This window comes from Phacochoerus africanus, chromosome 3 (assembly GCF_016906955.1).
Source record: "Phacochoerus africanus isolate WHEZ1 chromosome 3, ROS_Pafr_v1, whole genome shotgun sequence".
Lineage (NCBI taxonomy): Eukaryota > Metazoa > Chordata > Mammalia > Artiodactyla > Suidae > Phacochoerus > Phacochoerus africanus.
The window spans coordinates 35,196,385-35,223,748 of NC_062546.1; the positions used below are offsets into that span (position 1 = coordinate 35,196,385).

The 27,364-nt window shown below is 47.9% G+C and overlaps 1 protein-coding gene across 12 annotated transcripts in view; it reads right to left on the reverse strand.

Annotated features, from left to right (window-relative positions):
• Positions 1–1,033: 1,033 nt before the first annotated feature.
• The window catches only part of RIN2 (Ras and Rab interactor 2), a 256,317-nt gene continuing 229,986 nt past the window's right edge, over positions 1,034–27,364 (reverse strand). For all 12 annotated transcript variants that reach the window (XM_047771604.1, XM_047771607.1, XM_047771605.1 and 9 more), the window contains 4 exons: positions 13,843–14,148; positions 11,342–11,473; positions 5,254–5,417; positions 1,034–2,851 (listed from right to left, as the gene is read on the reverse strand). In XM_047771604.1, the coding sequence (XP_047627560.1) occupies positions 2,528–2,851; positions 5,254–5,417; positions 11,342–11,473; positions 13,843–14,148 (926 nt within the window). In that variant the 3' untranslated portion in view covers positions 1,034–2,527. The remainder of the gene's footprint in view (positions 2,852–5,253; positions 5,418–11,341; positions 11,474–13,842; positions 14,149–27,364) is intronic.

The following is a 27,364-nucleotide window of genomic DNA, read 5'->3' on the forward strand; positions in this document are numbered from 1 at the left end:
TCCCAGAGGAGAGGAGAGACGATTTGGCCGTGCATAGAACAGTCCAAAACAGAAAAAAGTCCTTTCCTCTGGCTGGCGTTCAACATTTATATTTTTAGATTTGGAAATACATTTTCCTTTCCCTCCACCCGGCATGTATATTTGTACTCGCCTCTTATTCCTTCCAAAGGGCACCGCAATCTGTTTCCTGGCAATTTGAGAAGTGAGAAATGTCTGCGTGGGGGGAAAAAAGCAAAGACACATGTGATGCCATAATTTTAGCAAGGAAACATTGCCCAATGACAAAACCAGGGGCTGTCTTGTGATGGTGTCTTCTGCTCGCACCAGTGCCCTATTCTGGTCTCGCTGAAGGTGACTCGGGCTGTCGCCCAGATGTCGTGACCTGCTGTAAATTGGCAGTACACATCTCCAAGGACAGGGAGGGCGTGCCGACCTTAACTTGAAAAGCGGGAGCACGATGATGGGGATTGAACCACCCCTCTGCATTCATTGCAAATATTAAAAACAGGCAGTCTGTCCAGCCCCAGTTCCAATCTTTAAGTGCCCATCCTATGAATGCGTTAAAAAGTCTGTTCAGGCAACAAGGACCTATCGAGCATCGCCATCTGCCAGGAGGGCTGTGAGCACCGGGAATAGGGCCACCTTTGCCCTGTTGATGTTGAAACAGCCCTGACCTCGCAGTCAGGGCACTTGAGGTTGCATAAGACCAGGGCGGGGTGTCTACAGGGCCCTTCTGATTAACTGTGGTTTTCTCTATGTCCAACTGAGCCAAGGTCTGTCCCAGGCAACACTGGAAAGCCTTTCAGGTTAGAACACGATTTCTCCTTCTGCTTCCTTGATGTCTGCCTCCTGTCAGAACACGAGCTGGCTGAAAAAATGTAAACTTTTCTGTTGCCTCTCTACGGGCTATCTAACCACCAACACTGGTGTGGCGTCCAGATTTCCAGAACGCTCTGTGGCGCATGCTTACATTCTGCTTCCCAAAGGAAAAAAAGCAGCTTAAGACTATTTTAAGAAGTACTTCCACACGTGATTATCATTCAGTATTACAATGTATTATGTGCAAAATTCCACTTAAAAAATCATTTACAAAAGGAAGGACAACACAGTATGTGCTGAGGGGTCCAGATGTACAGCAAAAGCTTAAAAAAAGGTCTAAGATACAAAGCCAACCAAATTAGATGACTATGCATCTTTACACAGTACAAGAACGTGTTTTTGTAACTACCTGTGTTACACTGATATGAGACCCTTATCCCTTGTGAATCCCCAGACAGGTTTCATGAAACAGAAATTTAACCTCATCACACATTCTTACCACACAGAGATGGGCTTTTGGGGGAGCGTCTGCAAACTCCTTTCCAAATGGCATTTATTTCACTCAAAGTCACATCATACATTACATGATTTCTGCCCCAAATAATTGGATGCTATTCATTTTGATTTCTGTAGAAAAGGAATAAAAATGTTGTTCTTATTTTTTTTTTTTCCCTCCTGGGGTTTTTGAAGTGGATTCCAAAAGCAAATAACACGGGACTGACTTTGCAACTCTCACTGTGTATTTACAGTATTTTCAGCAGAGGTGGTTCCTTCTACCCCCTTTCTCCACTTCCTTCGAGGAGCCTGAACCAGCAGACTACCCTCCTTAATCCCCCATTTAGAGTCTGTATTTCTCTCTCGGCCTCTCTCTACATTCATTTCTCTCCTGATCCGCAGCATCGCTCGGTTCAAACACAAAACAGCGCAATATCACTGAGCAGGAACAAGGCAATAACAGTACATCAGATTTCCAAAGGCATTCTGTGGCCAGTGTCAGTAATACGTGGCTTTAAGAAACCCAGCCGTCTCTCCCCACAAAGTTGCCGCTACATCCAGTTACAGAAGAGAGACTTTTAAAATGCAATACTCTCAAATCCAGCAAGAGATTTCGTTTTGCATATTAAATGTTAAAAATCACATGCATAATTATAGAATATCTTAACGTTATAAAAATAGTTTAAAAACCCATCCTGACAGTTTACCTGCAACTGCTATAAAATTTTCTATGAAATATATAAAAACACAAAGATTCTTTGTAAAAAAAAAGAAAGAAAGAAAGAAAGAAAGGAGGATGGACGGAGGCATCCACAGAACTGACAGGGTCTTTGACGCACTGCATCAGACAGTCTTGTCAAACGCCGGCCGCTGAACTCAGGAGGAGGGCTTGTACCTTCAGTGTTCACTCAGCACACACACACACATACACTGGAGCCAACCTAGAACTTGGCCGGGGGTAGGTGGCCAACAATCTTAGGACCTTTGAACCATCAGATGCAAATCTCCATCTCAGACGGACGGATACTACCGTTTCTGGAAGCTCAGCTACCTTGCGTGGGCGACACGGCTAAAGGTGCCCGTGGCCAGGTCGGCCTGTGGATGGCTCGGTCACTGACCCGAGGGGTCCCCAAGGAGGGGACTGCCTCTCCAGCACAGAGGCCGGGTCCCTAAGCCCCCTTTGGACGCACTGCTGGGAAGTCTTGCGTGTCCCCTAGGAGGTGGGGAGGTCTTCTTCCCCATTCTGGAAGATGACACCGTAAGGATCCTTCTTGATGCGCTTGTAGACGAAGTGGAAGATGTGGGGCTGTGGCCGGCTGTGCAGCTCGGCCTTGATCTTTTGAGGGTATGTGTCCTCTGCCAGCTGCTGCCACGTTTCGTCCACGAAGAGGAAGAGGCTGTATTCCGCGGGGTCGGCCACCTTGAACTTCTCAGCACAGAGCTGACACACGTCCTCCGTGGTGACGTAGGGTCTCACCAGGAGGGTCTTTCCTGTGCAGCCACTGTTGACCTCCTGGAAGGCCACCCGGAGGTAATTCTGCAGGTGGAAAGAGATGCAGGGACAGGGTCAGGAGAGGGAGGGAGGGAGCCAGTGCAGGGAGCACGGGAGATGCCATGGTCGTCTCACGGGTGAGGACCCCGGGCTCGGGCTCGACCAGACGTTCAAGGTCAGGACACAGGCCTCCAAGTGCAGGGAAAGAGGCTGGTTGGAAGCTGGACCGTGCAGGACACAACCATATGGACTGAGTTGCTACATTTTATTTTTTGTTTTTGTTTTCTGGCCGCGCCTACGGCACATGGAAGTCCCCCGGCCAGGGATCGAACCCGTGCCACAGCAGCGACAATGCCAGGTCCTTTAACTGCTAGGCCACCAGGAAACTCCCTGGGTTGCTGTATTTCAATTCAGCCCAAGTACAAGAATCAGCAAGTCCGCTCAGTCCTGTTCTGACCTCTCCGTCCCTCTCATACAGTCTGGCTGAGTCATCCCTGATTAAGGGTGGCAGCAGAATCCAAAGCCGGATTTATCCCCAGATTGAAAAATGCCCCCATCAGCAGAAAAGCCTCAGGCAGGAGTCAGGAGGAAGGGACATGTAACACAGGCCAGATAATGCAGGCTATGTTTACGCTGCACTACTTTTTATGAAGCGTGAGCAAGGCCAGTGGTGTCAGGTTGGACCACAAGATGCTGTGGACAGCGAACCATCCTTCCCCTCCTCAAATGGCAACTGCATGTGGTTCAACCCAACACAGGGCTCCAAGTGGCTCTAAGTGGCATTGGGGAGATGGGTGGGGGCTGGGTTTTGTGGGTGAGTCTAGGAGGTACGGTAAGTGCAGGTGGCGCTGCAGGGAGGGGAGGGCTGTTCTAGGGTCTTGCATCGCGAGCAATGCCCAGTGTGGGCCTCAGGAGACAGAACAGACCTGCAGGCCCGCACACCCAGGCCCAGGTGGGGGTGGGGCACCCCACGCCTTGCCCTGGTCCAACATACTATGGTCCTGGATCATTCTCCCTGGGAGTGGGGTTGCCAGGTATGAGAGGGAACACCCAGCTACATCTGATTTTTCAGACAGAAAACAGATAGGTTTTCCTCTTCTACATCAGGAGGAAAGGGGAGCGGGGCTCTCTGCCCAGGAGGGTTATCATGAGGGGTTCCAGGGATGCTGGAAAAGAACCCTCGCTCTGCACATGGAAGATGACACACTCTTGGACCAGAACATCTCAGAGCAACTTCAAGTACACACCTGCCCCCCCCATCCCACTTCCCCAGCCTGTGGCCCACATGCTTGGCATGCATTTAATCCCTGACTTCTGAAAAGAACTTTAGGAAGGAGGTCTATGGCATCCCCCTATGACCCGTGAAGAAACTGAGGCCCAGAGAGGCTAAGTAACTTGCCCAAGGCCACACAGCCAAGTGAGTGGCGGGGCCCGCGTTCCAGGGCCTTGACCAACGAGGTGTGCTCTCTCTCCAGTGTGAGCAGATGTGGCTGTGACTCCTGATTTAGGTTTTGGCTTTTCCCACCAAGCGGAGTGCTGACAAGTCCCCTCTCGGGTCTAGGAAGATGGGTATCTCCAAGGGAAGCGAGGCCCGTGGGGAGGGGAGTGCATGAGGCAAGGGCTCCATGGCATCTGGGGTCTCTAGGTTAGAAGCCCCAAGTAGGGGAGGGGCTGGTGGCAGGTGGGGAGATGGAAGGATGGGCTCTTTTCACCTCCCCCATCCTTCCCCTCAGAGGCTGTGTGGCCTTAGAATCCCCTCTGTGGACGGCCAATGGTCACCGCACGCCAAAGGCCTAAGGATGCTAAATTGCTTAACATGAGGATGGTTCTTCAACAACCCAAGGGGTGGGGGGAGCCCAGGATGCCTCCTTGCTTTTTATTTATTTATCTTTTCTGCAGCATAGGGAGGTTCCCAGGCTAGGGGTCAAATCAGAGCTGCAGCTGCTGGCCTACACCACAGCCATAGCAACACCAGAGGATCAAGCCCTTTCTGTGACCTACACCGCAGCTTGCGGCAACAGCAGATCCTTAACCCACTGAGTGAGGCCAGGGATCAGATCCGCATCCTCATAGACACTGTGTCAGGTTCTTAACCCACTGAGCCACTAAGGGAACTCCAGCTCAGATCTGGCCTTGCTATGGCTATGGTAGGCTGGCAACTACAGCCCCGATTCAACCCCTGGCCTGGGAACTTCCATATGCCACAGGTACAGCCCTAAAAAGACAAAAAAAAAAGATAATAATAATAAAATATAATAAAAATAATTAAAATATAATATAATAATAATAAATATAATAACAATGACATAATAATAATAATAATAATAATAAAAATAAAGTATCCCTTTGCACTGGATGATCTGACTAAGGGGGCCCTGGATACCTGAGCTGCATGCGCCCACGGTCAAAGGCAGCCGCAGGGCCTGTCCCCACTGCTGGCCACATACCTGGAAGTCGTCCACTGAGGGGATGGTCCGGTTGGTGGTCCTCCGCTTGTGCCACTGCCTCAGGGTGTCCCTGGCCTCTGAGCTGAGCAGTCTGGCTGCTTGTTCTTCTTGGAAATTCTTTATCAGGGAAAGTGCTCCATAGGCGCTGGTCAAGTAATAGCCTCCTGGAAAGGGCAGAAAGAGTGAGTTCGCCCAGGCTTTAGCCTCTGGGGACAACAGTCAGGGGACAAGAGAGTTGGAGGTCAGGCTCTGCATTTTCTCCCTCTCTTCCACCCACATTTCCCTGAGGGACTGCAGAAGCACGTGACCAAGAGGACAGCCTCATCTATCCGTTCCTGCATCCGCCTCCTCCCAGGGACGTACGACTGACCTGGACTGATCACATCCTGCTTTCATCCCAGGGGGTGAGGCGCACAGAATCTCTGATTTGTGTGTGTGTGTGTCTTTTTAGGGCCGCACCGAGGCATATGGAGGTTCCCAGGCTAGGGGTCAAATTGGAGCTGCAGCCACTGGCCTACACCATGGCCATAGCAGAGCAGGATCCAAGCTGTTGTCTGCGACCTACACCACAGCTCACAACAATGCCGGATCCTTAACCCACTGAGCGAGGCCAGGGATCGAACCTGCGTCCTCTTGGATATTAGTCAGATTCATCTCCACTGAGCCACGACAGGAACTCTGAATCTCTACGACTTAAGTGCAATTGTAAAAATGCTTTGCTAGTATGAAGGGTCAGGGTGCTGGGGGCTGATGGAGGTGGGGCATGTGAGGGTCACTGGGTTCACTGCTCCAAAGCCTGAGCCCTTTACTTGAAGAACAGGCATCCACATATCTCCCAGCAAGACCTGCTTTGGGACCTTTCTTTTAGGAATTATTATTTTTTAAACTTCAAGGGAACTATACATTTTGAAGGAAATACACAATATACAAGTGTGCTCACAATAATATGGGTTCTTCAAAATAACTTCTCCCAATTCCCCTTCTTACCCTTAGGACTCAGGTAACACGGCATTCAGGAAAAAATAATTGACAAGGAAAAGGAAGAGATGCCCCTTTGACGGTGCATTTGAGAATGATGTTTTATGTTTGGAGGAGTGTCAAAAAGACTTGCAACCAACCCTCCGAGAGGCGGAGGCGTATAAATGTGTTCATAGTTTGGTCCTAAACTATAGCTGGGACTTGTAAGCTTTATGCTGGAGAACCACTAGGGGGCACCCAAATGTTTATTAAAATTTCCCTGAGCACAGCACATTGTCATTCTTTGTCCAAATACCTACTGAGTCCGCACCGTGAGCCCCGACCAGGTATAGAGCAGGGGTAGGCTTGTAAGAAATAGGATATGAGCCCCTGCTCTACAGAAGTATATACATGTATTAAAGAAAATGCACACTAGCGGTTTATTCATGCAGGACCAGACCGACGTTAGTTGTGGTTTGCCTTTTGTCTGCAAGTATCACTTTCATGGGCAAAGTATTTAGCTGCTAAGACCCTGGAGAGCTCTCTCTCTGGTTAATAAGTGACAACATTCAAGACGGCAAGTGGTCCACCATCTAGGAAACTAACCAAACGCCCCCTGTGAATCACACTGCACCTGTACCCTGAGAAAGGAATGCCCTTTTGGGGTTTGCAGGTCACTGGTGGAGGCTTGGAGGTTCTCTCTCACTGCCCACCGGGAACAGCACACTTTCCACGACCCATCACAGGCCAGGCTTTCTGTTCAGAGTCATCTGACTGGTTGAACCCTCCCATTTAAGTCCCTGGGGCAGCCCCCACTGTCCACAGTACAGAGTTTGAAGTGGCTATTTTTACTGAATATCTGCCCCATGAGCACATCACATGATTGAGTGTGAAGCTCAGTAGCATGGAGTTTCTTTTATTTTTTCTTTTTAGGTCCGCATCTGCGGCCTGTGGAGGTTCCCAGGCTAGGGGGCAAATTGGAGCTACAGCTGCTGGCCTTTGCCACAGCCACAGCAACGCCAGATCCGAGCCGCATCTGCGACCTACACCACGGCTCACGGCAACGCCATATCCTTAACCCAGTGAGTAGGGCCAGGGATTGAACCCATGTCCTCATGGATACTAGTAAGGTTCGTTACCACTGAACCACAAAGGGGCAACTCCAGTAGCATGGAATTTAAATGCCACCCGGAGGATCTCAGGAAAAGTTAGCATGGACTTAAGTACCCAAGAAAGGCATGTGGTGGTGTTGGTCTAGAGGGCGGGCTTGGAGAGACTGTGACGCCGAGCTTGGGAGGGGGCTTGGTCCTCTGGACATCACATTTTAGCCTCCATGGCTCACAGTTCAGGCCACTGAGAAGAAAACTCAGAATGCTGGAAGCACAAGACTGACCACACTTTGAAACATGTGGATGCAATTAGAGGAAGGTTTAAATTTCAGCAAAACTCTAACCCTGCCACAAGGGCTGTGCACATAAATGGGATCCTCTGACGCTGCTCCATAAATGAAACTACCTGCTTAGACAGCAGAAAACTCCTGTGGGCTGCGGTCCCGCAAACCAAAGAGGGCTTTGGGCAGCGAGGCAGGATGCAGGCTGTGTTGCAGTGCACCCCTGCTCGCTGCCTCTTCCTCCCGGTCTGCAGGGCCCTCGGTCTGATGGGCTGGCCTATCTGCAACCCCAGCCAGCCTGATGGGGTGCCCTGTTCCTGCTATCATTTGTTTTGTTTTCTTTTGTCTTTTTAGGGCCACATCTGTGGCATATGGAAGTTCCCGGGCTAGGGTTGAATTGGAGCTGCAGCTGCCAGCCTACACCACAGCCATGGCAAAGCCGGATCTGAGCCATATCTGTGATCTACACCACAGTTCATGGCAACGCCAGATCCTCAACCCACTGAGCAAGACCAGGGGTCGAACCTACATCCTCATGGCTACTAGTCAGGTTCATTTCTGATGAGCCACAACGGGAACTTCTGCTCTTGCCATCTTGAATGTTGTCACTTGTTGACCAGAGACAGTTCTCCAAGATCTTAGCAGCTAAATACTTTGGCCCAGGAAAGAGGCAAAAAAGCCAGGAGGCAGCTGAGTGGAGGCAGGCTCCAGTGAAAGCCCAAGCTTCCTGGCTGCTCTGGATGTTGGGTAACTGGGTCCTAGTCTTTCCCTGCAATTCGTGGAGGGGAAGACAGCCACCTGCCCATCTGTCAGCAGCAGAGCACCCAGAGCAGTGCCTCGTGCTGCGGAAACATTGGGAAAGGCAGCAGGAAGTGTCTGTCTCGACCCTCAGGCCACAGGAAGCAAGCACATGGTGGCCCTAAGTAGCCACTGTCAGCAGCATAATGGCACTTTTCTGAGCAAACTGGCATGACTTTCCTTCAAAGCCCCAAGAATTCAGCATACTTATTACTAGAGTTAAACTCGATTGAAGCTCAGAAAAACCCCAGATGCATATAAAATTGTAATAATAATTGGAATTCCCGTTGTGGCGCTCAAAGGGTTATGAACTTGACTAATATCCGAGATGGGTTCGATCCCTGACCTCACTCAGTGGGTTAAGGATCCGGCACTGCCGTGAGCTCTGATGCAGATCACAGATTTGGCTCGGATCCCGTGTTGCTGTGGCTGCAGTTTAGGCTGGTGGCTGCAGCTCCAATTCAACCCCTAGCCTGGGAACCTCCATATGACATAGGTGTGGCCCTAAAAATAAATAAATAAATAAATAAATAAGGTAAAATAAATAAAATTGTAACAATAACACAGTGGATGGAAGGAAAGCCTGGATGGAAATGCAGCCTGCTCCCCTTGGTGTCTGAACAAAATCCCATGCCTTTGCCCGGCCTGGGCAGCCCCAGGGCAGAGCAGGAGAGGCGGGCTCCAGGTCTCCAGGTTGGGTCTGGGTGACCATCCCTAAGGGTCCAGCCCCAGTGTCATGAATACTAATGAGGGGAAATTAACAGAGGAGGGGGAAGGGCCAGAGAGGCTCAGTCACAGGATGGAAGGATATCAATCACCACTGATCCTGACTCAGCGTTGTCCCTACAGGGTGGAGGGGGACCTCAGGACTCCTGGAAGGACAGACCCTCTGAACAAGAGCCAGGCCCTGAGGACTTTTAGGGAACTAAGGCCACTGGAGTGACAGCACTGAAGTTTCCTCCAGGGAAAATCTTGGGATGGTGCGTTCCCTGGGGCATTCCACTGGCACGGGGCCTCTTCGCTCAATGCCCAGACTGAAAGTCACTGGTGAGAAAAAATTGTTATGCAACAATCACGGCTCAGGGTGGCCTGGGCTCAGACAGGGACATGTGCAAAGGGACTGTGAGGGTGCCCAAGGCTGAACAGGCCCCGACCCACTCTGCTTTGAGAAGACTAGCTCATAAGAGTCCTGGTTATTTCTGCTTTCCAGGTCCCTGCACGACAGTGACACACACTCTGGTTCTGTGATCAAATACCAACCCGTGTGTAAGGGGAGGACGTTCTGCAAAGACATGCTAGGGTCAGGCAGACACAGGAAGGAAACACCAGACAGAGCAAGTTCAGAGCCAACTGTCCCCATTCTACTCCACTGTAGTTTCATGTTAACCAGTGAGCAGACGCTATTTTTTAAACAGAAAACCAATGCTGTTTTCATCTTGAAAACCAAACTAAAAAAATTAAGGATGGAAACAAAAGTTAAGCCTTCATCTGATTCACTGATACAACAGCAGGCCATTCTTTTGGCAGTAGAAATATTCTCCAACAAACGTTTATAGCTTCCTCTTGGAAGCAAAGAAACCAGTTCTTTCTATCTATCTATCTATCTATCTATCTATCTATCTATCTATCTATCTATCTATCTATCATCTATCTACCTATCCCTCTATCTCTCTATCTATCTAATCATCTTTTTAGGGCCACACCCATAGCACATGGAGACTCCCAGGCTAGGGGTCTGAATCAGAGCTGTAGCTGCCAGCCTATGCCACAACCACAGCAATGTAGGATCTGAGCCACATCTGTGACCTACGCCACAGCTCATGGCAACGCCGGATCCTTAACCCACTGAGCGAGGCCAGGGGTCGAACCTGCGTCTTCATGGATGCTAGTCAGATTCACTTCCACTGAGCCACGAAGGGAACTCCCAGTTCTTTTTTAAAATGTCATTTATTCTATTGAATGGATTTTTTTAAATTGAAATTATTCCAACTTATGAAGGATAATTATGGCAGGGTTACATTTTTTGTATTTTTATGACCTCTCCAAATTTTCTGTGATGAACATATATTACTTTTGTAATTGGAAAAAAAGCACATTCTTCTAAATGAACAAAATTAAAATGACCATTAACCTTGAAGAAGTCAAAAAAGCACCCACATGAGTGCTCAGTGGGTCTGGGGTTTTATTGGGGGAGGGGGATAAAAATGTTCTGGGGCTAGAGAGAGGGGGAGAATCGCACAAAATAGCAAATGAACTAAATGCTATTGGACTGTTCACTTTATTTTTATTTATTTTTTCTTTTTAGGGCCACACACACGGCATATGGATGTTCCCAGGCTAGGGGTCAAATTGGACCTATAGCCATTAGCCTACACCATAGCCACTCCAGATCTGAGCTGTATCTGTGATCTACCCTGCAGCTCACGGCAATGCCAGATCCCTAATCCACTGATGGAGCCCAGGGATCAAACCCGCATCCTCACGGATTCATTACTGCTGAGCCACGATGGAAACCCTGGACTGTTCACCTTAAAATGGTTAGTTACGGAGTTCACGTCGTGGCACAGTGGTTAACGCATCCGACTAGGAACCATGAGGTTGTGGGTTCGATCCCTGGCCTTGCTCAGTGGGTTAAGGATCTGGCGTTGCCGTGAGCTATGAGCTGTGGTGTAGGTTGCAGACGTGGCTCGGATCCTGCGTTGCTGTGGTTCTGGTGCAGGCCAGTGGCTACAGCTCCGACTGGACCCCTAGCCTGGGAACCTCCATATGCCGTGGAAGTGGCCCAAGAAATGGAAAAAAGACAAAATAAATAAATAAATAAAATAAAATAAAATAAAATGGTTAGTTGTGTGTTGTGTGAACTTCACCAAATTGGAAAAAGAAATGAAAGTGAAACCGAAGAGGAGCCCCCAGTTCCTCCCAGTTCTTCCAAAGCCCAGGTACCTTCTCCATGTAGCAGGGACGGGTCCAGGAGCTCCATCATATACTCGATCTCAGTGTCCAGTTCCAGCATGTCACACTGAGCTATGACATAGGTCAGGACGGGTAAAAAGTCGTCAGCTCCATACATCCTCCCTGGGAACAGGAAGAAAGGGGGAGACAGGATTATTTTTACCAACATTTCTTTCTTTCACATCCTACTTGCTGCTTTTATTAGACGGTGGGGAGTCATGCTGGGGAAGTGTGCTGCTCAGGGGAAGAGGTGGGTGTTTATGGAATCCTATGTGGTCCGAGACCTAACCCAACTCACAACTTCACAATGAACACAGGAAAGATTTTCTCCCCATTTTCAGGATGTGCCTCAATGTGTGCCACAGAATAGAGTACTTTTATTTTTACTCATCTATTTGGCTGTGCCCAGGGCATGTGGATGTGGAAGTTCCTGGGCTAGGGATTGAAGCTGAGCCACAGCATTGACAATGCCAGGTCCTTTAATCCTCCAGGCTACCAGGGAACTCCTGTGTACTTTAAAGAGTTTAACTTTTCAGCAAATGATATGATGAAACATTTGCAAGGGGTCTGCTTGTTATGTTCATCCTTTTGGTTTTATTTCTTGTTGCTTCTGTGCAAAGTCATCATGAACATGATAGGACCTAACTTGAATAAGGAATAATTTGTCTCCTTCTCTGTCTTCCATTTATTTAAATGTGCTAGGAGTTCCCGTCGTGGCTCAGTGGTTAATGAATCTGACTAGGAACCATGAGGTTGTGGGTTCGATCTCTGCCCTTGCTCAGTGGGTTAAGGATCAGGCGTTGCCATGAGATGTGGTGTAGATCACAGACGCAGCTCGGATCCTGCGTTGCTGTGGCTGTGGCGTAGACAGGCTGCTATAGCTCTGATTAGACCCCTAGCCTGGGAACCTCCACATGCCACAGGAGTGGCCCAAGAAAATGGCAAAAAGACAAAAAAAATGTGCTAACTCAGTATACATTGAATAGATACATATGATTAGTATATGCCAAAAATGTTTCCTCCTATTGCTACTTTTTATTGTCCTTACTGCTACTTTTTTTTTTTTTTTGGTCTTTTTAGGGTCACACCCACAGACATGTGGAGGTTCCCATACTAGGGGTCAAATCAGAGCTACAGCTGCCGGCCTGCACCACAGCCACAGCAACGTGGGATCCGAGCCATGTCTGTGACCTACACCACAGCTCATGGCAATGCCGGATCCTTAACCCACTGAGCAAGGCCAGGGATCGAACTCATGTCCTAATGGATGCTAGTCAGGGTTTGTTAACCACTGAGCCATGACAGGAATGCCCTCACTGCTACTTTTTATCACAATGGAGATTCTCAACTAGGGGTGATTTTGCGCCCCCCACCCAAGGAATCTGTTGTTGTCTGGAGTCATTTTTTTAAGGTCATGACTTGGGGGTGGGGGTGGGGGGAGACATGCAAATGGCATCCAGATGTGGATAAACATTCTGCAGGAAGCCGGTAGGCCCCACAACACAGAGTAATCTGGTTTTAATGTCATTAGGGCTAAGGTTGAGAAACTGTGCCTGAGGACACAGAATTCTGTGCAGATGTAAATTGGGGGACTTTTTAAAAATGACTTCAGGAACGACAGGAAATACATTTCTCGTCTGTGAAGTAGGCTTCCCATTTCAAAGACAATGTTCATCTGCTCTGATTACCAGCCCAAGAGCTCACATGCTAATCTCCCAACAATCTGCCAAGGGCCGCCACATGACTATCTCACTCCAGCCATGGTAAACAGAGCCTGTGTTTTCTCTCTGCTGCATTTCGCTCAGAGGAAAAGCTGCAAGCACTGCAGGGCTCATCACTGAGGGGGATCGTGGTCGCTCCTGCATCTACGAGCAGCAGTGCAGGGGAAGCCGGAGGGCTGACTAGGTGAATTCCTGTTACCCCACTTCAGCTTGGAGCAAAAGGAAAGCCAATGGAATGGCTGTAACGAAGCCACATTGGGACTAAATGAGCCAAGTTTCTGACATACGCTGTAAATCACTGACATGAACCCTCATTGAAGGTCAAAATGAAGTCATAACAAGGAATAATCACACGTATTTCCACCATGCTTGGGGCTATGTGTGCATCGTCCCATCTATTCTCCACCTTATGAAGAAGGATAGGGTCATATTCATGACTGGTGCAGAATTGTGGCCTGGAAGGTTGACGCCAGCGGCCAAAGCCCCAGGGTTAATTTGCAGAGCTAGGATCTGAACTCAGCCTCCTGAGGCTGAATCTATATCCATTGCCCTGGACTCAATCTTTTATAAACTGGCATCCTCCACTGACTTTTTTGGTGCTGTTACTCTGTTGCACGTTGACTAATTCACTGGACACCAGAGTGACACTTGTACTTTTTGGAGCCACTTGGCAAAATCAAGAGATGGAAAGACAGGGCAGCGGGGAATCAAGAAAGCCTGACATGTCACCGGCCCCATTGGAGGCCAAGAGCCAGGACAGTGTGGCCTCACCTGAGTTGTTCTCCATGACAGTGTAGATGAGCTTGCAGACCCTCAGCAGCAGCATGACTTTCTTTTCCGGCGAATACATCTTCTGCATGGTCGTGAACTTGACCTTGATTTTCTCCACGTCCACAAAGTCAGGGGTGGGGGCGAAGACGCCCAGCTCCTGTGGATTCCTCTGCCGCACGAGCTGCAGGTTCTCCTTGAGTTGTTTCCACGAGCCGTCGGCCACATGGAAGTGTTTCAGCATGGCCTCGACGTGGCCCTTCAGGGGCTTCAGGATGCACTTGTGCATGGCTTTTTCCAACACCACATCTGCCAAAGAAAGGGCGGCTATTGTGACCATTGTCTGAAGAGACAAGCGACTCGAGGTCTGCTTTCTGGGAATGGACACCGTCCACTCCGTGCACTGGTGATCCAGTAGATGTGTCCTAACTTCACACCCAACAACTGACAAAATTCAGCGGCACATCATTCACATACCAACCCTTTTTCCCAGTAAAGTCAGGAAGACTGAATCCCCCTAATAAAATCTTACAGTGTCTTTTGCATATAATCAATATAATTATTTGTTTTAACTACTTTTATGCCTCCTCACTCATAAGCACAGGTGAATATTCTAGAAGGCATTCTTTGGACCTCGTCCTCCTATTGAGGATCTGGAAGACAGTTAAATAAGTATGTTAAAAGGACTGTCTAGGAGTTCCCACTGTGGCACAGTGTGTTAAGAATCTGAATGCAATGTGCTGGGTCACTGCGGATGTATGGGTTTGATCCCTGGCCCCGGGCAGTGGGTTAAAGGCTCTAGCATTGCTGCAGCTGCAGTGTAGGTTGCAGCTGCAGCTCAGATTCAATCCCTGGCCTGGGAACTTCCATATATCATAGGTGCAGCCATAAAATTTAAAAAATAATTTAAAAATAATTTTAAAAGGAAGCGTTATCTCTTAAAATATTTCCTAAGGAACAAAATTCAACTAAATACACATGATACCTTGGATTGGATGCTGGAGCCAAAAAAAAAAAAAAGTATATTTCTTTTGCCATAAAGATTATTAGTGGGGCATGAGATGAGATGTGAATAAAGCCTGGGGATCAGATAATATTGTTAACAGTGAATTAGTGTTAATTTTATTTATTTATTTATTTATTTATTTTTGCCTTTTCTATGGCCGCTCCCGTGGCATATGGAGGTTCCCAGGCTAGGAGTCCAATCGAAGCTGTAGCCTACGCCAGAGCCATAGCAATGCGGGATCCGAGCCACGTCTGCGACCTACACCACAGCTCATGGCAACACCGGATCCTTAACCCACTGAGTGAGGCCAGGGATGGAACCCACAACCTTGCGGTTCCTAGTCGGATTCGTTAACCACTGCGTCACAATAGGAACTCCAGTGTTAATTTTATAACACAATAGTTTTATAACACACTCTCCCTGGCTTTAGGAAATACACACTGAGTATTTAGGGGGTAAAGGGACACAATGCCTGCCACTAGCTCTCATGGTTCAGAAAAAGGAGTGTGTGTGAGTGTGTGTGTGTGTGTGTGTGTGTGTGTGTGTATCAGAGAGAAAGGTGGGGCATAAAGCAAGTGTGGCAAAGGACTAACACTGAGAATCTGGATGAAGGGCAGACCTGATTTCTCCATCCTCTTTTTGTAACTTTTCTGTATGTCTGAAATGATTTCAAAATAGAAATTTAAAAAGTCTTGACGTGAGTGTGTTTCTGTTCAGAGTTAGGAAACACCTTTAGGTGTGGGAGGCTTTATTCTTCCCTCTTTCTTGGAAAAGTTTTGCCCAATGAAGTAGCTGACTTGACTGGTGGTCCAATGACCTGGGCCACGAATCAGAAGGTCTGGGCCAGAGATGGTGTGTATAGTGATTAAGTCTCTGCTTCTTCAGCAACAGCTTTTACATCTCCAAGGTGTCCCCTTCAGCTAGCTCCCTGGGTAGCAATCACACCTCATATACAACACTTTGATGCAATTTCATCTTGGAAGCCCACGGATCCATGGAAATAGTTGACTTACTTCTCTGGCCTTTGGAATTCCTGACACAGAACAGATCACACTGAATCCAATCAGCTGTTATTAGAAAGTCAGGGACAAACAGAAATCTAAGCCAGACATACCTACAGAAATCAAGGTTGAAGCAAAAGAGGTTATAAAGGAAGCAGAAAAACAGAACAGCTTCCCCTCCTATCTGGCATTAAAACATATCACTTGGGAGTTCCCAGAATAGTTCAGCAGTAACGAAGCTGACTAGCACCCATGAGGACATGGGTTCCATCCCTGGCCCTGTTCAGTGGGTTAAGGATCTGGCATTGTTGTGAGCTGTGGTGTAGGTCGCAGACACGGCTCAGATCTGGTGTTGCTGTGGCTGTGGTGTAGACAGGCAACTGCAGCTCCGATTCGACCCTTAGCCTAGGAACTTCCATATTCGGCAGGTGTGGCCCTAAGAAGACAAAAACAAACAAACATATTACTTGGTCTGCATTAGTTATATTATTTTAATAAACTTATATAAAGTCATACAGTATTTCTGAGTTCAACCCAAATGGTCATTATGATGAAAAAAATCAATAATAGCAATTAACACTGTCTGTCTAGTTGGGTTGGGCTTGACCTTAATTCTTTATTTCATGATCACATCAAATTCTTATGGTAACTGTATTATTTTTGCATAAATTACTCTTATGCCCTTTTTATAGAGGAGGCAAGTGAGCCTTGGAAATGTCTAATGGTTTGCTCAAGGTCACACAACCAATTATTCTGCTTCTCAAAGTCAATGATTTCTTAAGTTTTTTTTTTTATTTTTTAATTTTTTTGTCTTTTTTGCCTTTTCTAGGGCTGCTCCCATGGCATATCGAGATTCCCAGGCTAGGGGGTCTAATCGGAGTCGTAGCCACCGGCCTACGCCAGAGACACAGCAACGCGGGATCCGGGCTGCGTCTGCAACCTACACCATAGTTCACGGCAATGCCAGATCCTCAACCCACTGAGCAAGGCCAGGGATCGAACCTGCAACCTCGTGGTTCCTAGTTGGATTCATTAACCACTGCGCCACGACGGGAACTCCAATGATTTCTTAGCTTTAAAGTTCAAGGTGTTCCGTAAACTTTCACTGGTTCATTCCTCTATCCGAAGGTTCCCAAGCTATATTTCTGGTGCACATTGCTCTGCTGGGAAGTCACCAAGGGGGGTGAAAGTCACATCAATCATTAACCAGGAACACACATGAATGTTGGTAGCAGTGTAATTCACAACAGCCCCAAACTGGAAACCGCTCAAAGGCCGGTCCCAGTGGAATGGACGCAAGGATATATTCACACAATGGAATTCAGAAAATGGAATTCAGACAATGGAAGATTCATTCCAAGAAAAAGACCACACTTCTGCTCCAGATGCAGCAGACTGTCTCCAAGGTACAATCTGTGTGAAAGAAGCCAGACACAGAAGCCTGTCCCTTTTAGCACATCGTCTATGCAAAATTCAAGAGCAGGCAAAACCAATCTACAACGACAGGTCAGGATGGCAGTCACCCTTAGGAACGAACTTGGCTTTGGGGGGGGGGACACTTCGGGGGATAGAGATGGTCCCTGTCTGGATCTGGGTGGTGGCTACAGGTGTGAATAACGGTTGAGCTGAGCACGAAGTTTGCACACTTTATGGATGTAAGTGAAACCTCAATAACCTTGTGTGTAAATCAAACCAACAGAAAACGCCTGGAGATCAGCCTGGGATTTTCACTTTGAACCCCAAGGGCAATTTTTCTTTTTGTATTTTTAGGGCTACACCCATGGCATATGGAAGTTCCCAGGCTAGGGGTGAAATTGGAACTGCAGCTGCCAGCTTACGCCACAGTCACAGCAACACGGAATCCGAGTCACGTCTGTGACCTACGCTGCAGCTCTCGGTAACACTGGATCCTTAATCCACCGAGCGAGGCCAGGGATCGAACCCCCATCCTCATGGACACTGGTTGGGTTTGCTACCACTGAGCCACCATGGGAACTCCAGCAACTTTTAACTTCAGAGTGAGCCTGGTCACTTCTGGGCCAGAGCGATCACACAAATCACCTCTACAAATGCTTGTTCTTGGGGGCGACAGCAAAGCATTCATGACCAGCAGACTAAGCGGGCCTCTTGTGGAACTCATCCGTGTCCCCAGGGAAGGGTCTCTGGCCTTTGTGCCATAAACTCCACTCTTAGGGGAAAATGGGGCTGTAGTAATCTGCTAGGAGAGTTGAAACCTGGGACCTGATGCCATGTGCCCATCCCCTGAAAGCCCCAAATGAAAAAAAAAAAAAAATGTAGTACATTTTTTGAAAGCCATAATTTAGAAATCAGAAAGACTGGTCTTTTGGCATTCTTTTTCAGAACTTTCCTCCCAACCACGACTCCTGCAAATCCTTAAATAAGCATAAGAAATAGAAGAAGAAAAAAAAAAAGTCCAAATGACAGGAACCTAGGACCTGAGTGGTTCTCTCCAGTAGGGAAAAAAAAAAGTTCTGCTCACAAAGAGGGGAAAATGATTTTAGGGAACAAAAGGAACAGAAAATCTTTCAGAATGTGGGTTAGCTCAGCAAAAAAGAAATAACAGATGGGTCACACTGCTTATAAATTAGTACTGTCTGTTGTTTTCTATCATCTCTGGATCCTTGAAATCCAAGAATGATGTGGTTCTAGGCACTGACACTTCACATCCTCCAACGAACCCACGGCCGGAAGATTAACCTCTTTGAAACCCCGAGAGATTGATGCCACACAGATAGCAAGGGGGGGGAGCCAGGTTTCAAACTCAAGAACTCTGGTTATATCAACTGTGTTTTCTTTTCTTTTCTTTTCTGGTCCACACCCAAGGCATATGGAGGTTCCCAGGCTGGGGGTCGAATGGGACCTACCACTACCGGCCTATGCCACAGCCACAGCAACCTGGGATCTGAGCTGCATCTGCGACCTACATGACAGCTCACGGCAATGCCAGATCCTTAACCCACTGTGTGAGGCCAGGGATTGAACCTGCGTCCTCATGGATACTAGTTGGGTTCGCTAAGCACTAAGCCATGACGCGAACTCCAACTGTGTTTCTTAACAAACACAGAAACAAGAAAACACTGCAGAATTGGTTGAGCTACAACATTTTGAATATTAGATAACCAACTGCTACCTAAATAACCAACGAGAAATACATTTCCTGGGAATATTTAGAACAATCCAATTGATTGGTCCCAAAGCTCATCCAGGGAGGGAAGCAGCAAGGGGCAGGGCAGTGGCTTGGAGCTCCCTGCCTTAGGGTGACCTGACCAGGCAGGAAGAGGTGACTGCCTCGACCTTTAGTGCTGCAAAGTGGTCGCCCCCTTGTCAGGAATGAGGAACAGAGGCCTTCACTCTGATCAGCAGCACAGACTCCAGAGACAGACATGAGACAGGAAACCATCACAGGACAGGATCACTCATCAGCTTGGTTTCAACGCTTTCTGCTCCCCCACCACTGCTGCGTGGGAATCGAGAGCCCAGGCTGAGGTTCAGAGAAGCGGCCCATCTTAGAAAGAGTGCGAGGAGGTGGCTCAGCAGCCAGGCTCTGCCTTCCTAAGGGACTCTGGCCACGTCATCTCATCTCTCTCTCACCGTCACGGCCTTGAACTTCTGAATTGCCACCAAATCCTCGCCCGTGGCAGGAAAGACAGAAGCAGCAGTCTAGATGTGACCGATCGTTAAAACAAAACTAAATTAATACTCACTCTTCTCCAGGGATACTTTTCTTTTTCTTTCTTTCTTTTTTTTTTTAATCTTTTTGCCTTTTCTAGGGCCGCTCCCATGGCATATGGAGGTTCCCAGGCTAGGGGTGGAATCGGAGCAGTAGCCACCAGCCTATGCCACAGCCACGTGGGATCCGAGCCACACCTGCGACCTACACCACAGCTCACGCAACACTGGATCCTTAACCCACTGAACGAGGCCAGGGATTGAATCCGCAGCTTCATGGTTCCTAGTCAGATTCGTTAACCACTGAGCCACGATGGGAACACCACATACTTTTCTTTAACTGCATGACTGGATTGAAGACACAGTGCTGTCTAGTAGCCCTGCTGCAGGTGAAGAGATGGAAGCACAGAGGGGTTAAGACACAGGACTAGGCACACACAGCTCAGCAACCACAGAGGTGGGACTGGAAACCTGCAGTCCAGCCTGAGCCCTTGCTCTGAACTACCACCCTCTCCTGCCCTGCAGATGGGAAATGTGTCTCCCCTCCTCAGCAGAGCTGAGATGTGACACTTGGGCCACAGAAGCACTTGGTGAGCCCTCTCTACACACTCCCCATAAAAAGCAGTGCCTGGCGTCTCAGCAGCCCCCAGGTAAGATGTGAGGTCCTAATGAGTAGTGTTCTACTTTGTGGCTTTGAGGGAAGAAGATAAGCTTTGCAGGCCTCAGCTTCCTCATCTGTAAAATGGGGCCACTCATAACCTCCCAGTGGGACTGCTGGGGGACTGCGCAACACCTACATAATGAGCACCTTGTACGTGCTGGACGCCTAGTAAGCGGGCAAACATCGCTGGCTCCCTCTGTTCTTGACTGTGGGCGTATGCCTTTGAAGGACACCAGGACGACTGGTTTTGTTGTGTTCTGTGCCAGCTGTGGTTGACTTGGTTTGATGAATTGAAAAGTCACCTGGCTTCCCATACAGGTGGCACCTCCTCCCCCACCCCTGCATCCGCAGGTTCCGCATCAGTGGTTTCAACCAACCATGGATGGAAATATTCAGGAAACAATAATTCCAGGAAGTTCCAAAAGGCCAAACTTGAATTTGTTGCACATGACCAACAACTTATAAAACACTTCTACTGTACTGGGTATTATGAGGAATGTGGAGGTGATTTAAAAGTACACGGAGCATGTGCATAGCTTATATGTAAGCACTGCATCATTTCATATAAAGGACTTGAACATCTGAGGCCTTTGGTGTCCATGGGGGTCCTGGAACCCAACCCCCTCAGTTACCAAAGGACAATGGTACACTGTTCTCTCTCCTGCCACATCCTCATCAGCAGCCCCTCCCACCTGCAGGTACAAGGACTGAAGAGCTGAAGTCTGGGGCTTTCCTGCCCCAAAACTCCCAGTGTTTTGTCACAACCTCATTCTGACCCCACTTCAAAGCTCAAAACCACAGATGAGCTGAGCGTCTAGGGCAGATGTGTGTCTTTCTGGGTGATGGGAATAGAGCTACCAGCCCTATTTCAGATGAGCAAACATGCCAGCCCAGCAGAGATGACATCAAAATAAAGATGACAAGCACTGGAGTGGTGATTCATTTGTTTATATTTTTGTTCAGGTTGGTGGGCTCCTAGCAAGGGCATTCTGCAGAAGCATAGGCTGCGTTCATGCAATACTTTATGCACGAAATTCATCAGACATACATCAATGCCTTCTAGTAAAAGGCCATTAAATATGAAAGCAGTGGAGTTCCCGTCATGGCACAGCGGAAACAAATCCGACTAGGAACCATGAGGTTGTGGGTTCGATCCCTGACCTTGCTCAGTGGGTTAAGGATCTGGCATTGCTGTGAGCTGTGGTGTAGGTCGCAGATGTGGCTCGGATCCTGTGCTGCTGTGGCTGTGGTGTAGGGCGGCAGCTACAGCTCTGATTAGACCCTTACCCTGGGAACCTCTACATGCCGAGGGTATGGCCCTAAAAAGACAGAAAAAAAAAAAAAAAAAAGCAAACCTAGGAGGTGGGTGAAAGAAAAATAGCTATATATATAAAAAAAGTGAAAGCAATGGGGAAGAGACCAATCTTCCTTACAGGGAAAATTCTAAATCATTTATGGAGACCCTCTGGCCTCAGGGAGATGAGTTTGAATTCTACCCTCACCCTTTGAGTGTGGACAGTGCCTAGGGGCTTGCTTCTGAAGAACAGAGTATGGAAAGGGGAGGGATGTTTTTATACAGCAGAAACCTGGCAAGCTGGGTCTTGTGCTGGTGAGCCCAGAGGACATCATCAGTGAGGAGTCACTGTGGACAGCAGGACCCTCTGTTGTGACAGCTACCATGAGAGGAGCAGGAAAAGCAGCCACATGAATTGGCTTTGGTCCTACTTGCATCCTGGCCTGATCTTGAGAGGCTGTTCTGTTTCTTCATCTATAAAAGTGAGGCTACGAATGGAGCATCCCGAGGCAGTAAGAGGGTTTAAGGGGGGACCCCGGTCATAAAAGTGCACTGTAAACCATGGTGGCCTCTGCCACTTTGTTTTACTGAAAACACAGGATGCATTTAATACATACTCTCCGACTCAATAGAGGGCATGGACTGAGACTTGTGGCTTCTAAAAGAAGCCCCTGGGCCTGGATGATAAATGAGAACCTCTGGCGTGGATGTGTGTCTAGGGTGGGAGTAGAGCTATGCCTGCAGGATGTGGTCCCCCCCAGGAGACTGGGCCAGGGATGGGGCCTGATGATGAGGCTCTTCCATTGGGTGCTGTCCTCACCAAGGCAGCCAATAAGAGCCGTCCTCTTGCCAAGACAGTAATGTAAAGGTTCTGATGCTTCCACCTGGCCCTTCAAGTGTTCCTTGGCTTGTGCTCTCAGCTCCTATGTGGATTCTCCTCTTACCTGGGGGTGTTCCCTTCCTGAGAAGTGCTCATCTCCCTCAAGATGGAAGATCCTAGGAATATAGTCAGAAAACACTCTAGCACAGATATCTCCATGTATCTCATTCTGGGATGCCGTCCCCCAACCCCCGCTTGGTCAGCAGAGCTCTGTGAATTGGGAGATGACAGCTCCCTCGCTCTGAACATCTCAGAATCAGGGAGTCCTGGGCAGACATTCTTAACTCCAGGGCTTTGAACATTCTTTTGCTTGACATAACATAACGAACCCAATGTTGATGCCCTAAAGTAAAAATTACACAACAAATGATGCCTGTGGGGCAAAGAGGGGCTTCTTGCTGTGTTCTTCTAGTTATTTAAACTAATTTTCAAAAATAATATAGGCATTCTTTTAATATGCTGCAAGAAGTCCATCTTTCTCCTTCTCTCTACCCCCTGTTAACATACAAGGAGAGTCATTTCTTCCAGGTGATTTGGACATGTGGGCTAGCTCAGAAGTTAGAGTCAAGGTTTTAATCTCAACTTGGCCCCACTATGAGTCTCTGGCCACAACTTTCAAAACAACTCTATCTAGGGAATTCCCGTTGTGGTGCAGCAGAAACTAATCTGGCTAGGAACCATGAGATTGCAGGTTCGATTCCTGGCCTTGCTCAGCGGGTTAAGGATCCAGCATTGCCATGAGCTGTAGCGTAGGTCGCAGACGTGGCTCGGATCCTGTGTTGCTATGGCTGTGGTGTAGGCTGGCAGCTGTAGCTCCAATTCGACCCCTAGCCTGGGACCCTCCATATGCCACGAATGTGGCCATAAAAAGCAAAAACAAACAAACAAAAAACCCCTCTATCTAACAAAGAGCAGATACTATAATAACTCAAGGGTTTAAACCAAATGCTGAGTTAAAAATTAAAAGCCAGTCACACTCGATACAGAAGCTTGAGCCAGACCTCCATGCTCATTAAAAAAATGATGGGAAGCAAAGTAGGAGTAATTGCTCAAGGTCCCAAGAATGACCTCAGCCCCCCTTTCTTATTCACGCTCTGCTCTCTGGTGTCTAACCGCATTTCAGTATCATTTCTCTATTCAAAAATGAAACACACGTATATGTAAATTGATGTTCTCTTTGAAATATGTGGGAATTGAGTTTAAGGACACTTTTCCTTCAAATAATTAAAACGTCCTTCAGAGAAAATACACATTTTGACAGCCATTAAAGAAAGCAAAACAATGTCTTGATTTTCCCGACTGACTTTTAGGAATACAGTTGTCTTAGTTGTATCTTTGTTGGTAGTCTGAGGACAATTTGAATGAAATAGGAAATTTGGAGTTACTAACATTTTTAGAGTTGGCAAAATTTTGCTTTTCTTTCTTTCTTTTTGCTTTTTTTTTGGTTGTTGTTTTGCTTTTTAGGGCTGCACTTGAGGCATATGGAAGTTCCAGGCTAGGGGTTGAATCAGACCTACAGCTGCTAGCCTATGCCACAGCCATAGCAACACCAGCTCCTTAACCCAAGGAGAGAGGCCAGGGATCAAACCCACATCCTCATGGATCCTGCTCGGGTTCATTACCGCTAAGCCACTATAGGAACTTCCTGTTTTTCTTGAAATAAGACTTACAAACATGAGTTCCCTTGGTGGTATATTAGGTTAAGGATCTGGGGTTGTCACTGCTATGGCTTGGGACACAGCTATGGTGCAGGTTCGATCCCTGGCCGGGAACTTCTGCATGCTATGGGTGTAGCCAAAAAAAAAAAAAAAAAAGAAGAAGAAGAAGAAGAAGAAGACTTGAAAACAGAGGGATTTCCCAAGATTAACATCGTATCAGAAATAAAAATTCTTTTCCTTGAAAAGCATCAAAACACTAACCACAAAAATGCAACAAGTTCTGCAAAGTGTAGATTTCACTACCAGAAACTTTGAGTCAGTTTCTCCTATTGGTTGGAAGAGACAGAAACAAGAGTGGTGTGATGTGAAAACCTACCAATGAGGAGCGTGTGTTGGAATAATGAGCAATATACCCTGACTGTACCTTACAGGGCGGGACACACTGGTGGTGAGGACACCTCACTCTGTCGATGAAATCAATGGTCCTGGGCTTTTGAGGAGGATGCCAAAGCATGTATGGGCTTTGCTAAAGCAGCCGTCTGTCCCTCCATGTATCACTCTTATGGGGTGGGGACTGGAGAGCTTCCTCCAAGGGACGCGCAATACATGGTCCTAGAATCAAGAGGGAGCTGCCTGGCATGGGCTCCCATCCCATTTTACCCTCCAAACAGGTGAGCAAAGCTAGTGTCAATCAACTCACATTGATTCAAGAACCTCTAAACAGCAGAGCTTGGTGGGGAAGTGCTTCAAAGACTAGTCTGAACAGAAGCCACATTCTCCATGATGGAGCACAACCGTTTAGAGACGGTTTTTCACTTCTGATTGTTCATCATTTGATTCTCACTTAGAAAGCATGGGCCTACCGGCCTGTGACAGGAGCACATGGACAAAGTGGCAGAGAGCTATTTGGCTTTTTCATTGGCTTTTCTCTCCGAAACTGAAGAATCCCTCTCTGAAGAAGACAGATTAGCACGGGATCCACACACTACATGCATATACCCATGCATGCAGGCGGTCATTTCTCACATGTGAACAATGGCAGTAATGCTACGTGGGTTAAACCCATGAGATACCTTCTTCCCCTTCCTTGATTTCAGTATGGGATTCTGTAAATCGAGGACTTAACTCCCCACCTCCTGGTTAAGAGCTCTCTCCCTCAGAAGCTGTGGGAAGGAAAGAGAGGACTAGATTTTTTTCAAAGCAAAGAAACCCAACTGGCATTCTTGAAAAGCCTTAGGAGCATCAGTAGACAGCTGTTCTGAACAAATCGGAGGCTTGGAATTCTGGGGGTGGCATTCAAAGCGCATCCATTCAGAGGGAATTACAACCTCCCAGGAAGTGGAGATTGGTGGGAATGAGCAGACAATGGGTGAGGGGTGGAGTGGGGGGTTGAATCCAGACTCCCCTGCTTACCAGCAGCATAACCCTGTACAAGCCACTTTATGCACCTTGGCCTCCATTCTTGAATTTGCAAAAATTCCAGAATACAGGCAAAATCTACACAAATGGACCAACCTCCAGTTGAGTACGAGGCTCCTTTAGTCATAAGCTGGTGAGACCTTCATTGAGAAACACGTAAAGCAGACAATTAGACTAAGTCCATTTTCTTGCCAAAGCCCTAATCTAAACTTGCACATTTAAGAGGGTTGGTTTTCTAACAATTAGAGCACGTCTTGCCCTCTAATTGAGCACGTCAGGAGTTTCCCAGGTCACCCTCTGCTTTGGCTTGCCTTCCTCTTAATTTCGAAAGCCCAGCACATTCACTGCACTTTCAAAACAGAATAATGATTTCATGGGGGAAGCAACAGATAGGGTGAAGTGTCTGCTTTCATGCAAAAACTTAAAAAACCAAAACAAACCAATAAAAAAGTATGCCAAGCCTCAGGCGGGCCACTAAGCTACCTACTCAAAAGGGGAGTGGGGAGGCTACTAGTCCAATTCATCTTAATGTTTAAAATGAAAAACACTTACAATTCGTTTTAATTTAGCTATAGTGGACATACATCATTGTATTCATTTTAGGTACAGACAAAATCAAAAGTTTTTTCCATACCCCTGAATTTCTGATGAAAAAATAGGAACATAGGCAGCAGCAGGGGATGAGGTTAAACAACATGGGCTTTGCATCTGACACAAGGAAGTTCAGATGCTTCGTGCGCTAGTTCCTGGCTGGGGTGGCCCTGGGACACCAGGCTGCACCTGGCAGAGCCCTGCCTTGCCCTACGGCACACAGGTACCTGTGTCACAGGGCTCAGGCCAGGACCCACTGCAATTGCTTAGATAGGTGGCCTGGTTCAAATTAGGGATGCCCTCGATGTCAGCTTCCCTTCTCCTTATGGCCTTAGATTTTAAACTGAAAGCTGCATCCTTCTGGAGCAGCAAGCTGCATCCTTCTTGGAGCAGCAGCAGCTGGCCAAATTTAAATTTGTGTTTGGAGAAAATGAGATCTCCTGCTGCAAGAGCAAGAACCCTATGTGAACCTCCATCTCAAAGAAGCTGGCGGGAGAGCTTCCCGGGACTGGTCCTTTGGCCGAATACTCAGAGCAGCAGCGGGGAAGGAAGGGAAGGCCTGGTCCCCAGGGAGGGGCCTAGTCTCCGTGGGCTGGCTGGCGCTGCCCGCTGCATAGCCCAGTGCTGACATCAGCGCCCGCCTCGCTCGCCTGGGTGCCCCCAGAGGAAGCTACTCCTGTAGGTTCAGGCTCTGAGTCAGTCTCTCCTGAGAAGCAGGCTCTGGCGGGGACATGGACAGAGGCAGCCTGCAAGCCTATTCCATCTTCCTGAGGCTTTTCTATCATTAAGGCTCATCCTGGGGCACATTCTTTCCAGCCTTCAGTTCAGCACCCCAGCCCTAGCCACGCCCCGCCAGTCCAGGCACAAGCCCCAGGAAAACAAACACGGCTTTGATTCTTTGCGACAAAATGAAAAAGCTGCTGAAACTCACTTAAAGGAGAGAGAGAGGGAGGGAGGAGGGAGAGGGAGGGAGGAGGGAGAGGGAGGGAGAGGGAGGGAGAGGGAGGGAGGAGGGAGGGAGGAGGGAGGGAGAGAGGAGGGAGAGGGAAGGAGCACTTGCTACCAGACACTGTTTACTACTTTTGACAAACAGACCCAATCAGAAAGAAGACATTTGGGTTTTGCTTTATGAACCGCTTGGAAATGTTTGGTAACTCTTTTGGCTGCTGCTGCCCAGTGAATGAAGTTTCTGAAATTAGCCTTTCAGAGTCAACCTTCTGAAATTAAAAAAAAAAAAAAAAAAAAATCCCCTAACACTCTCGCCCTGGAAAAAAGACGGCTTGCCAAATCCAATTTTCCCTTGGCCAAAGTAACGATTAGCAACT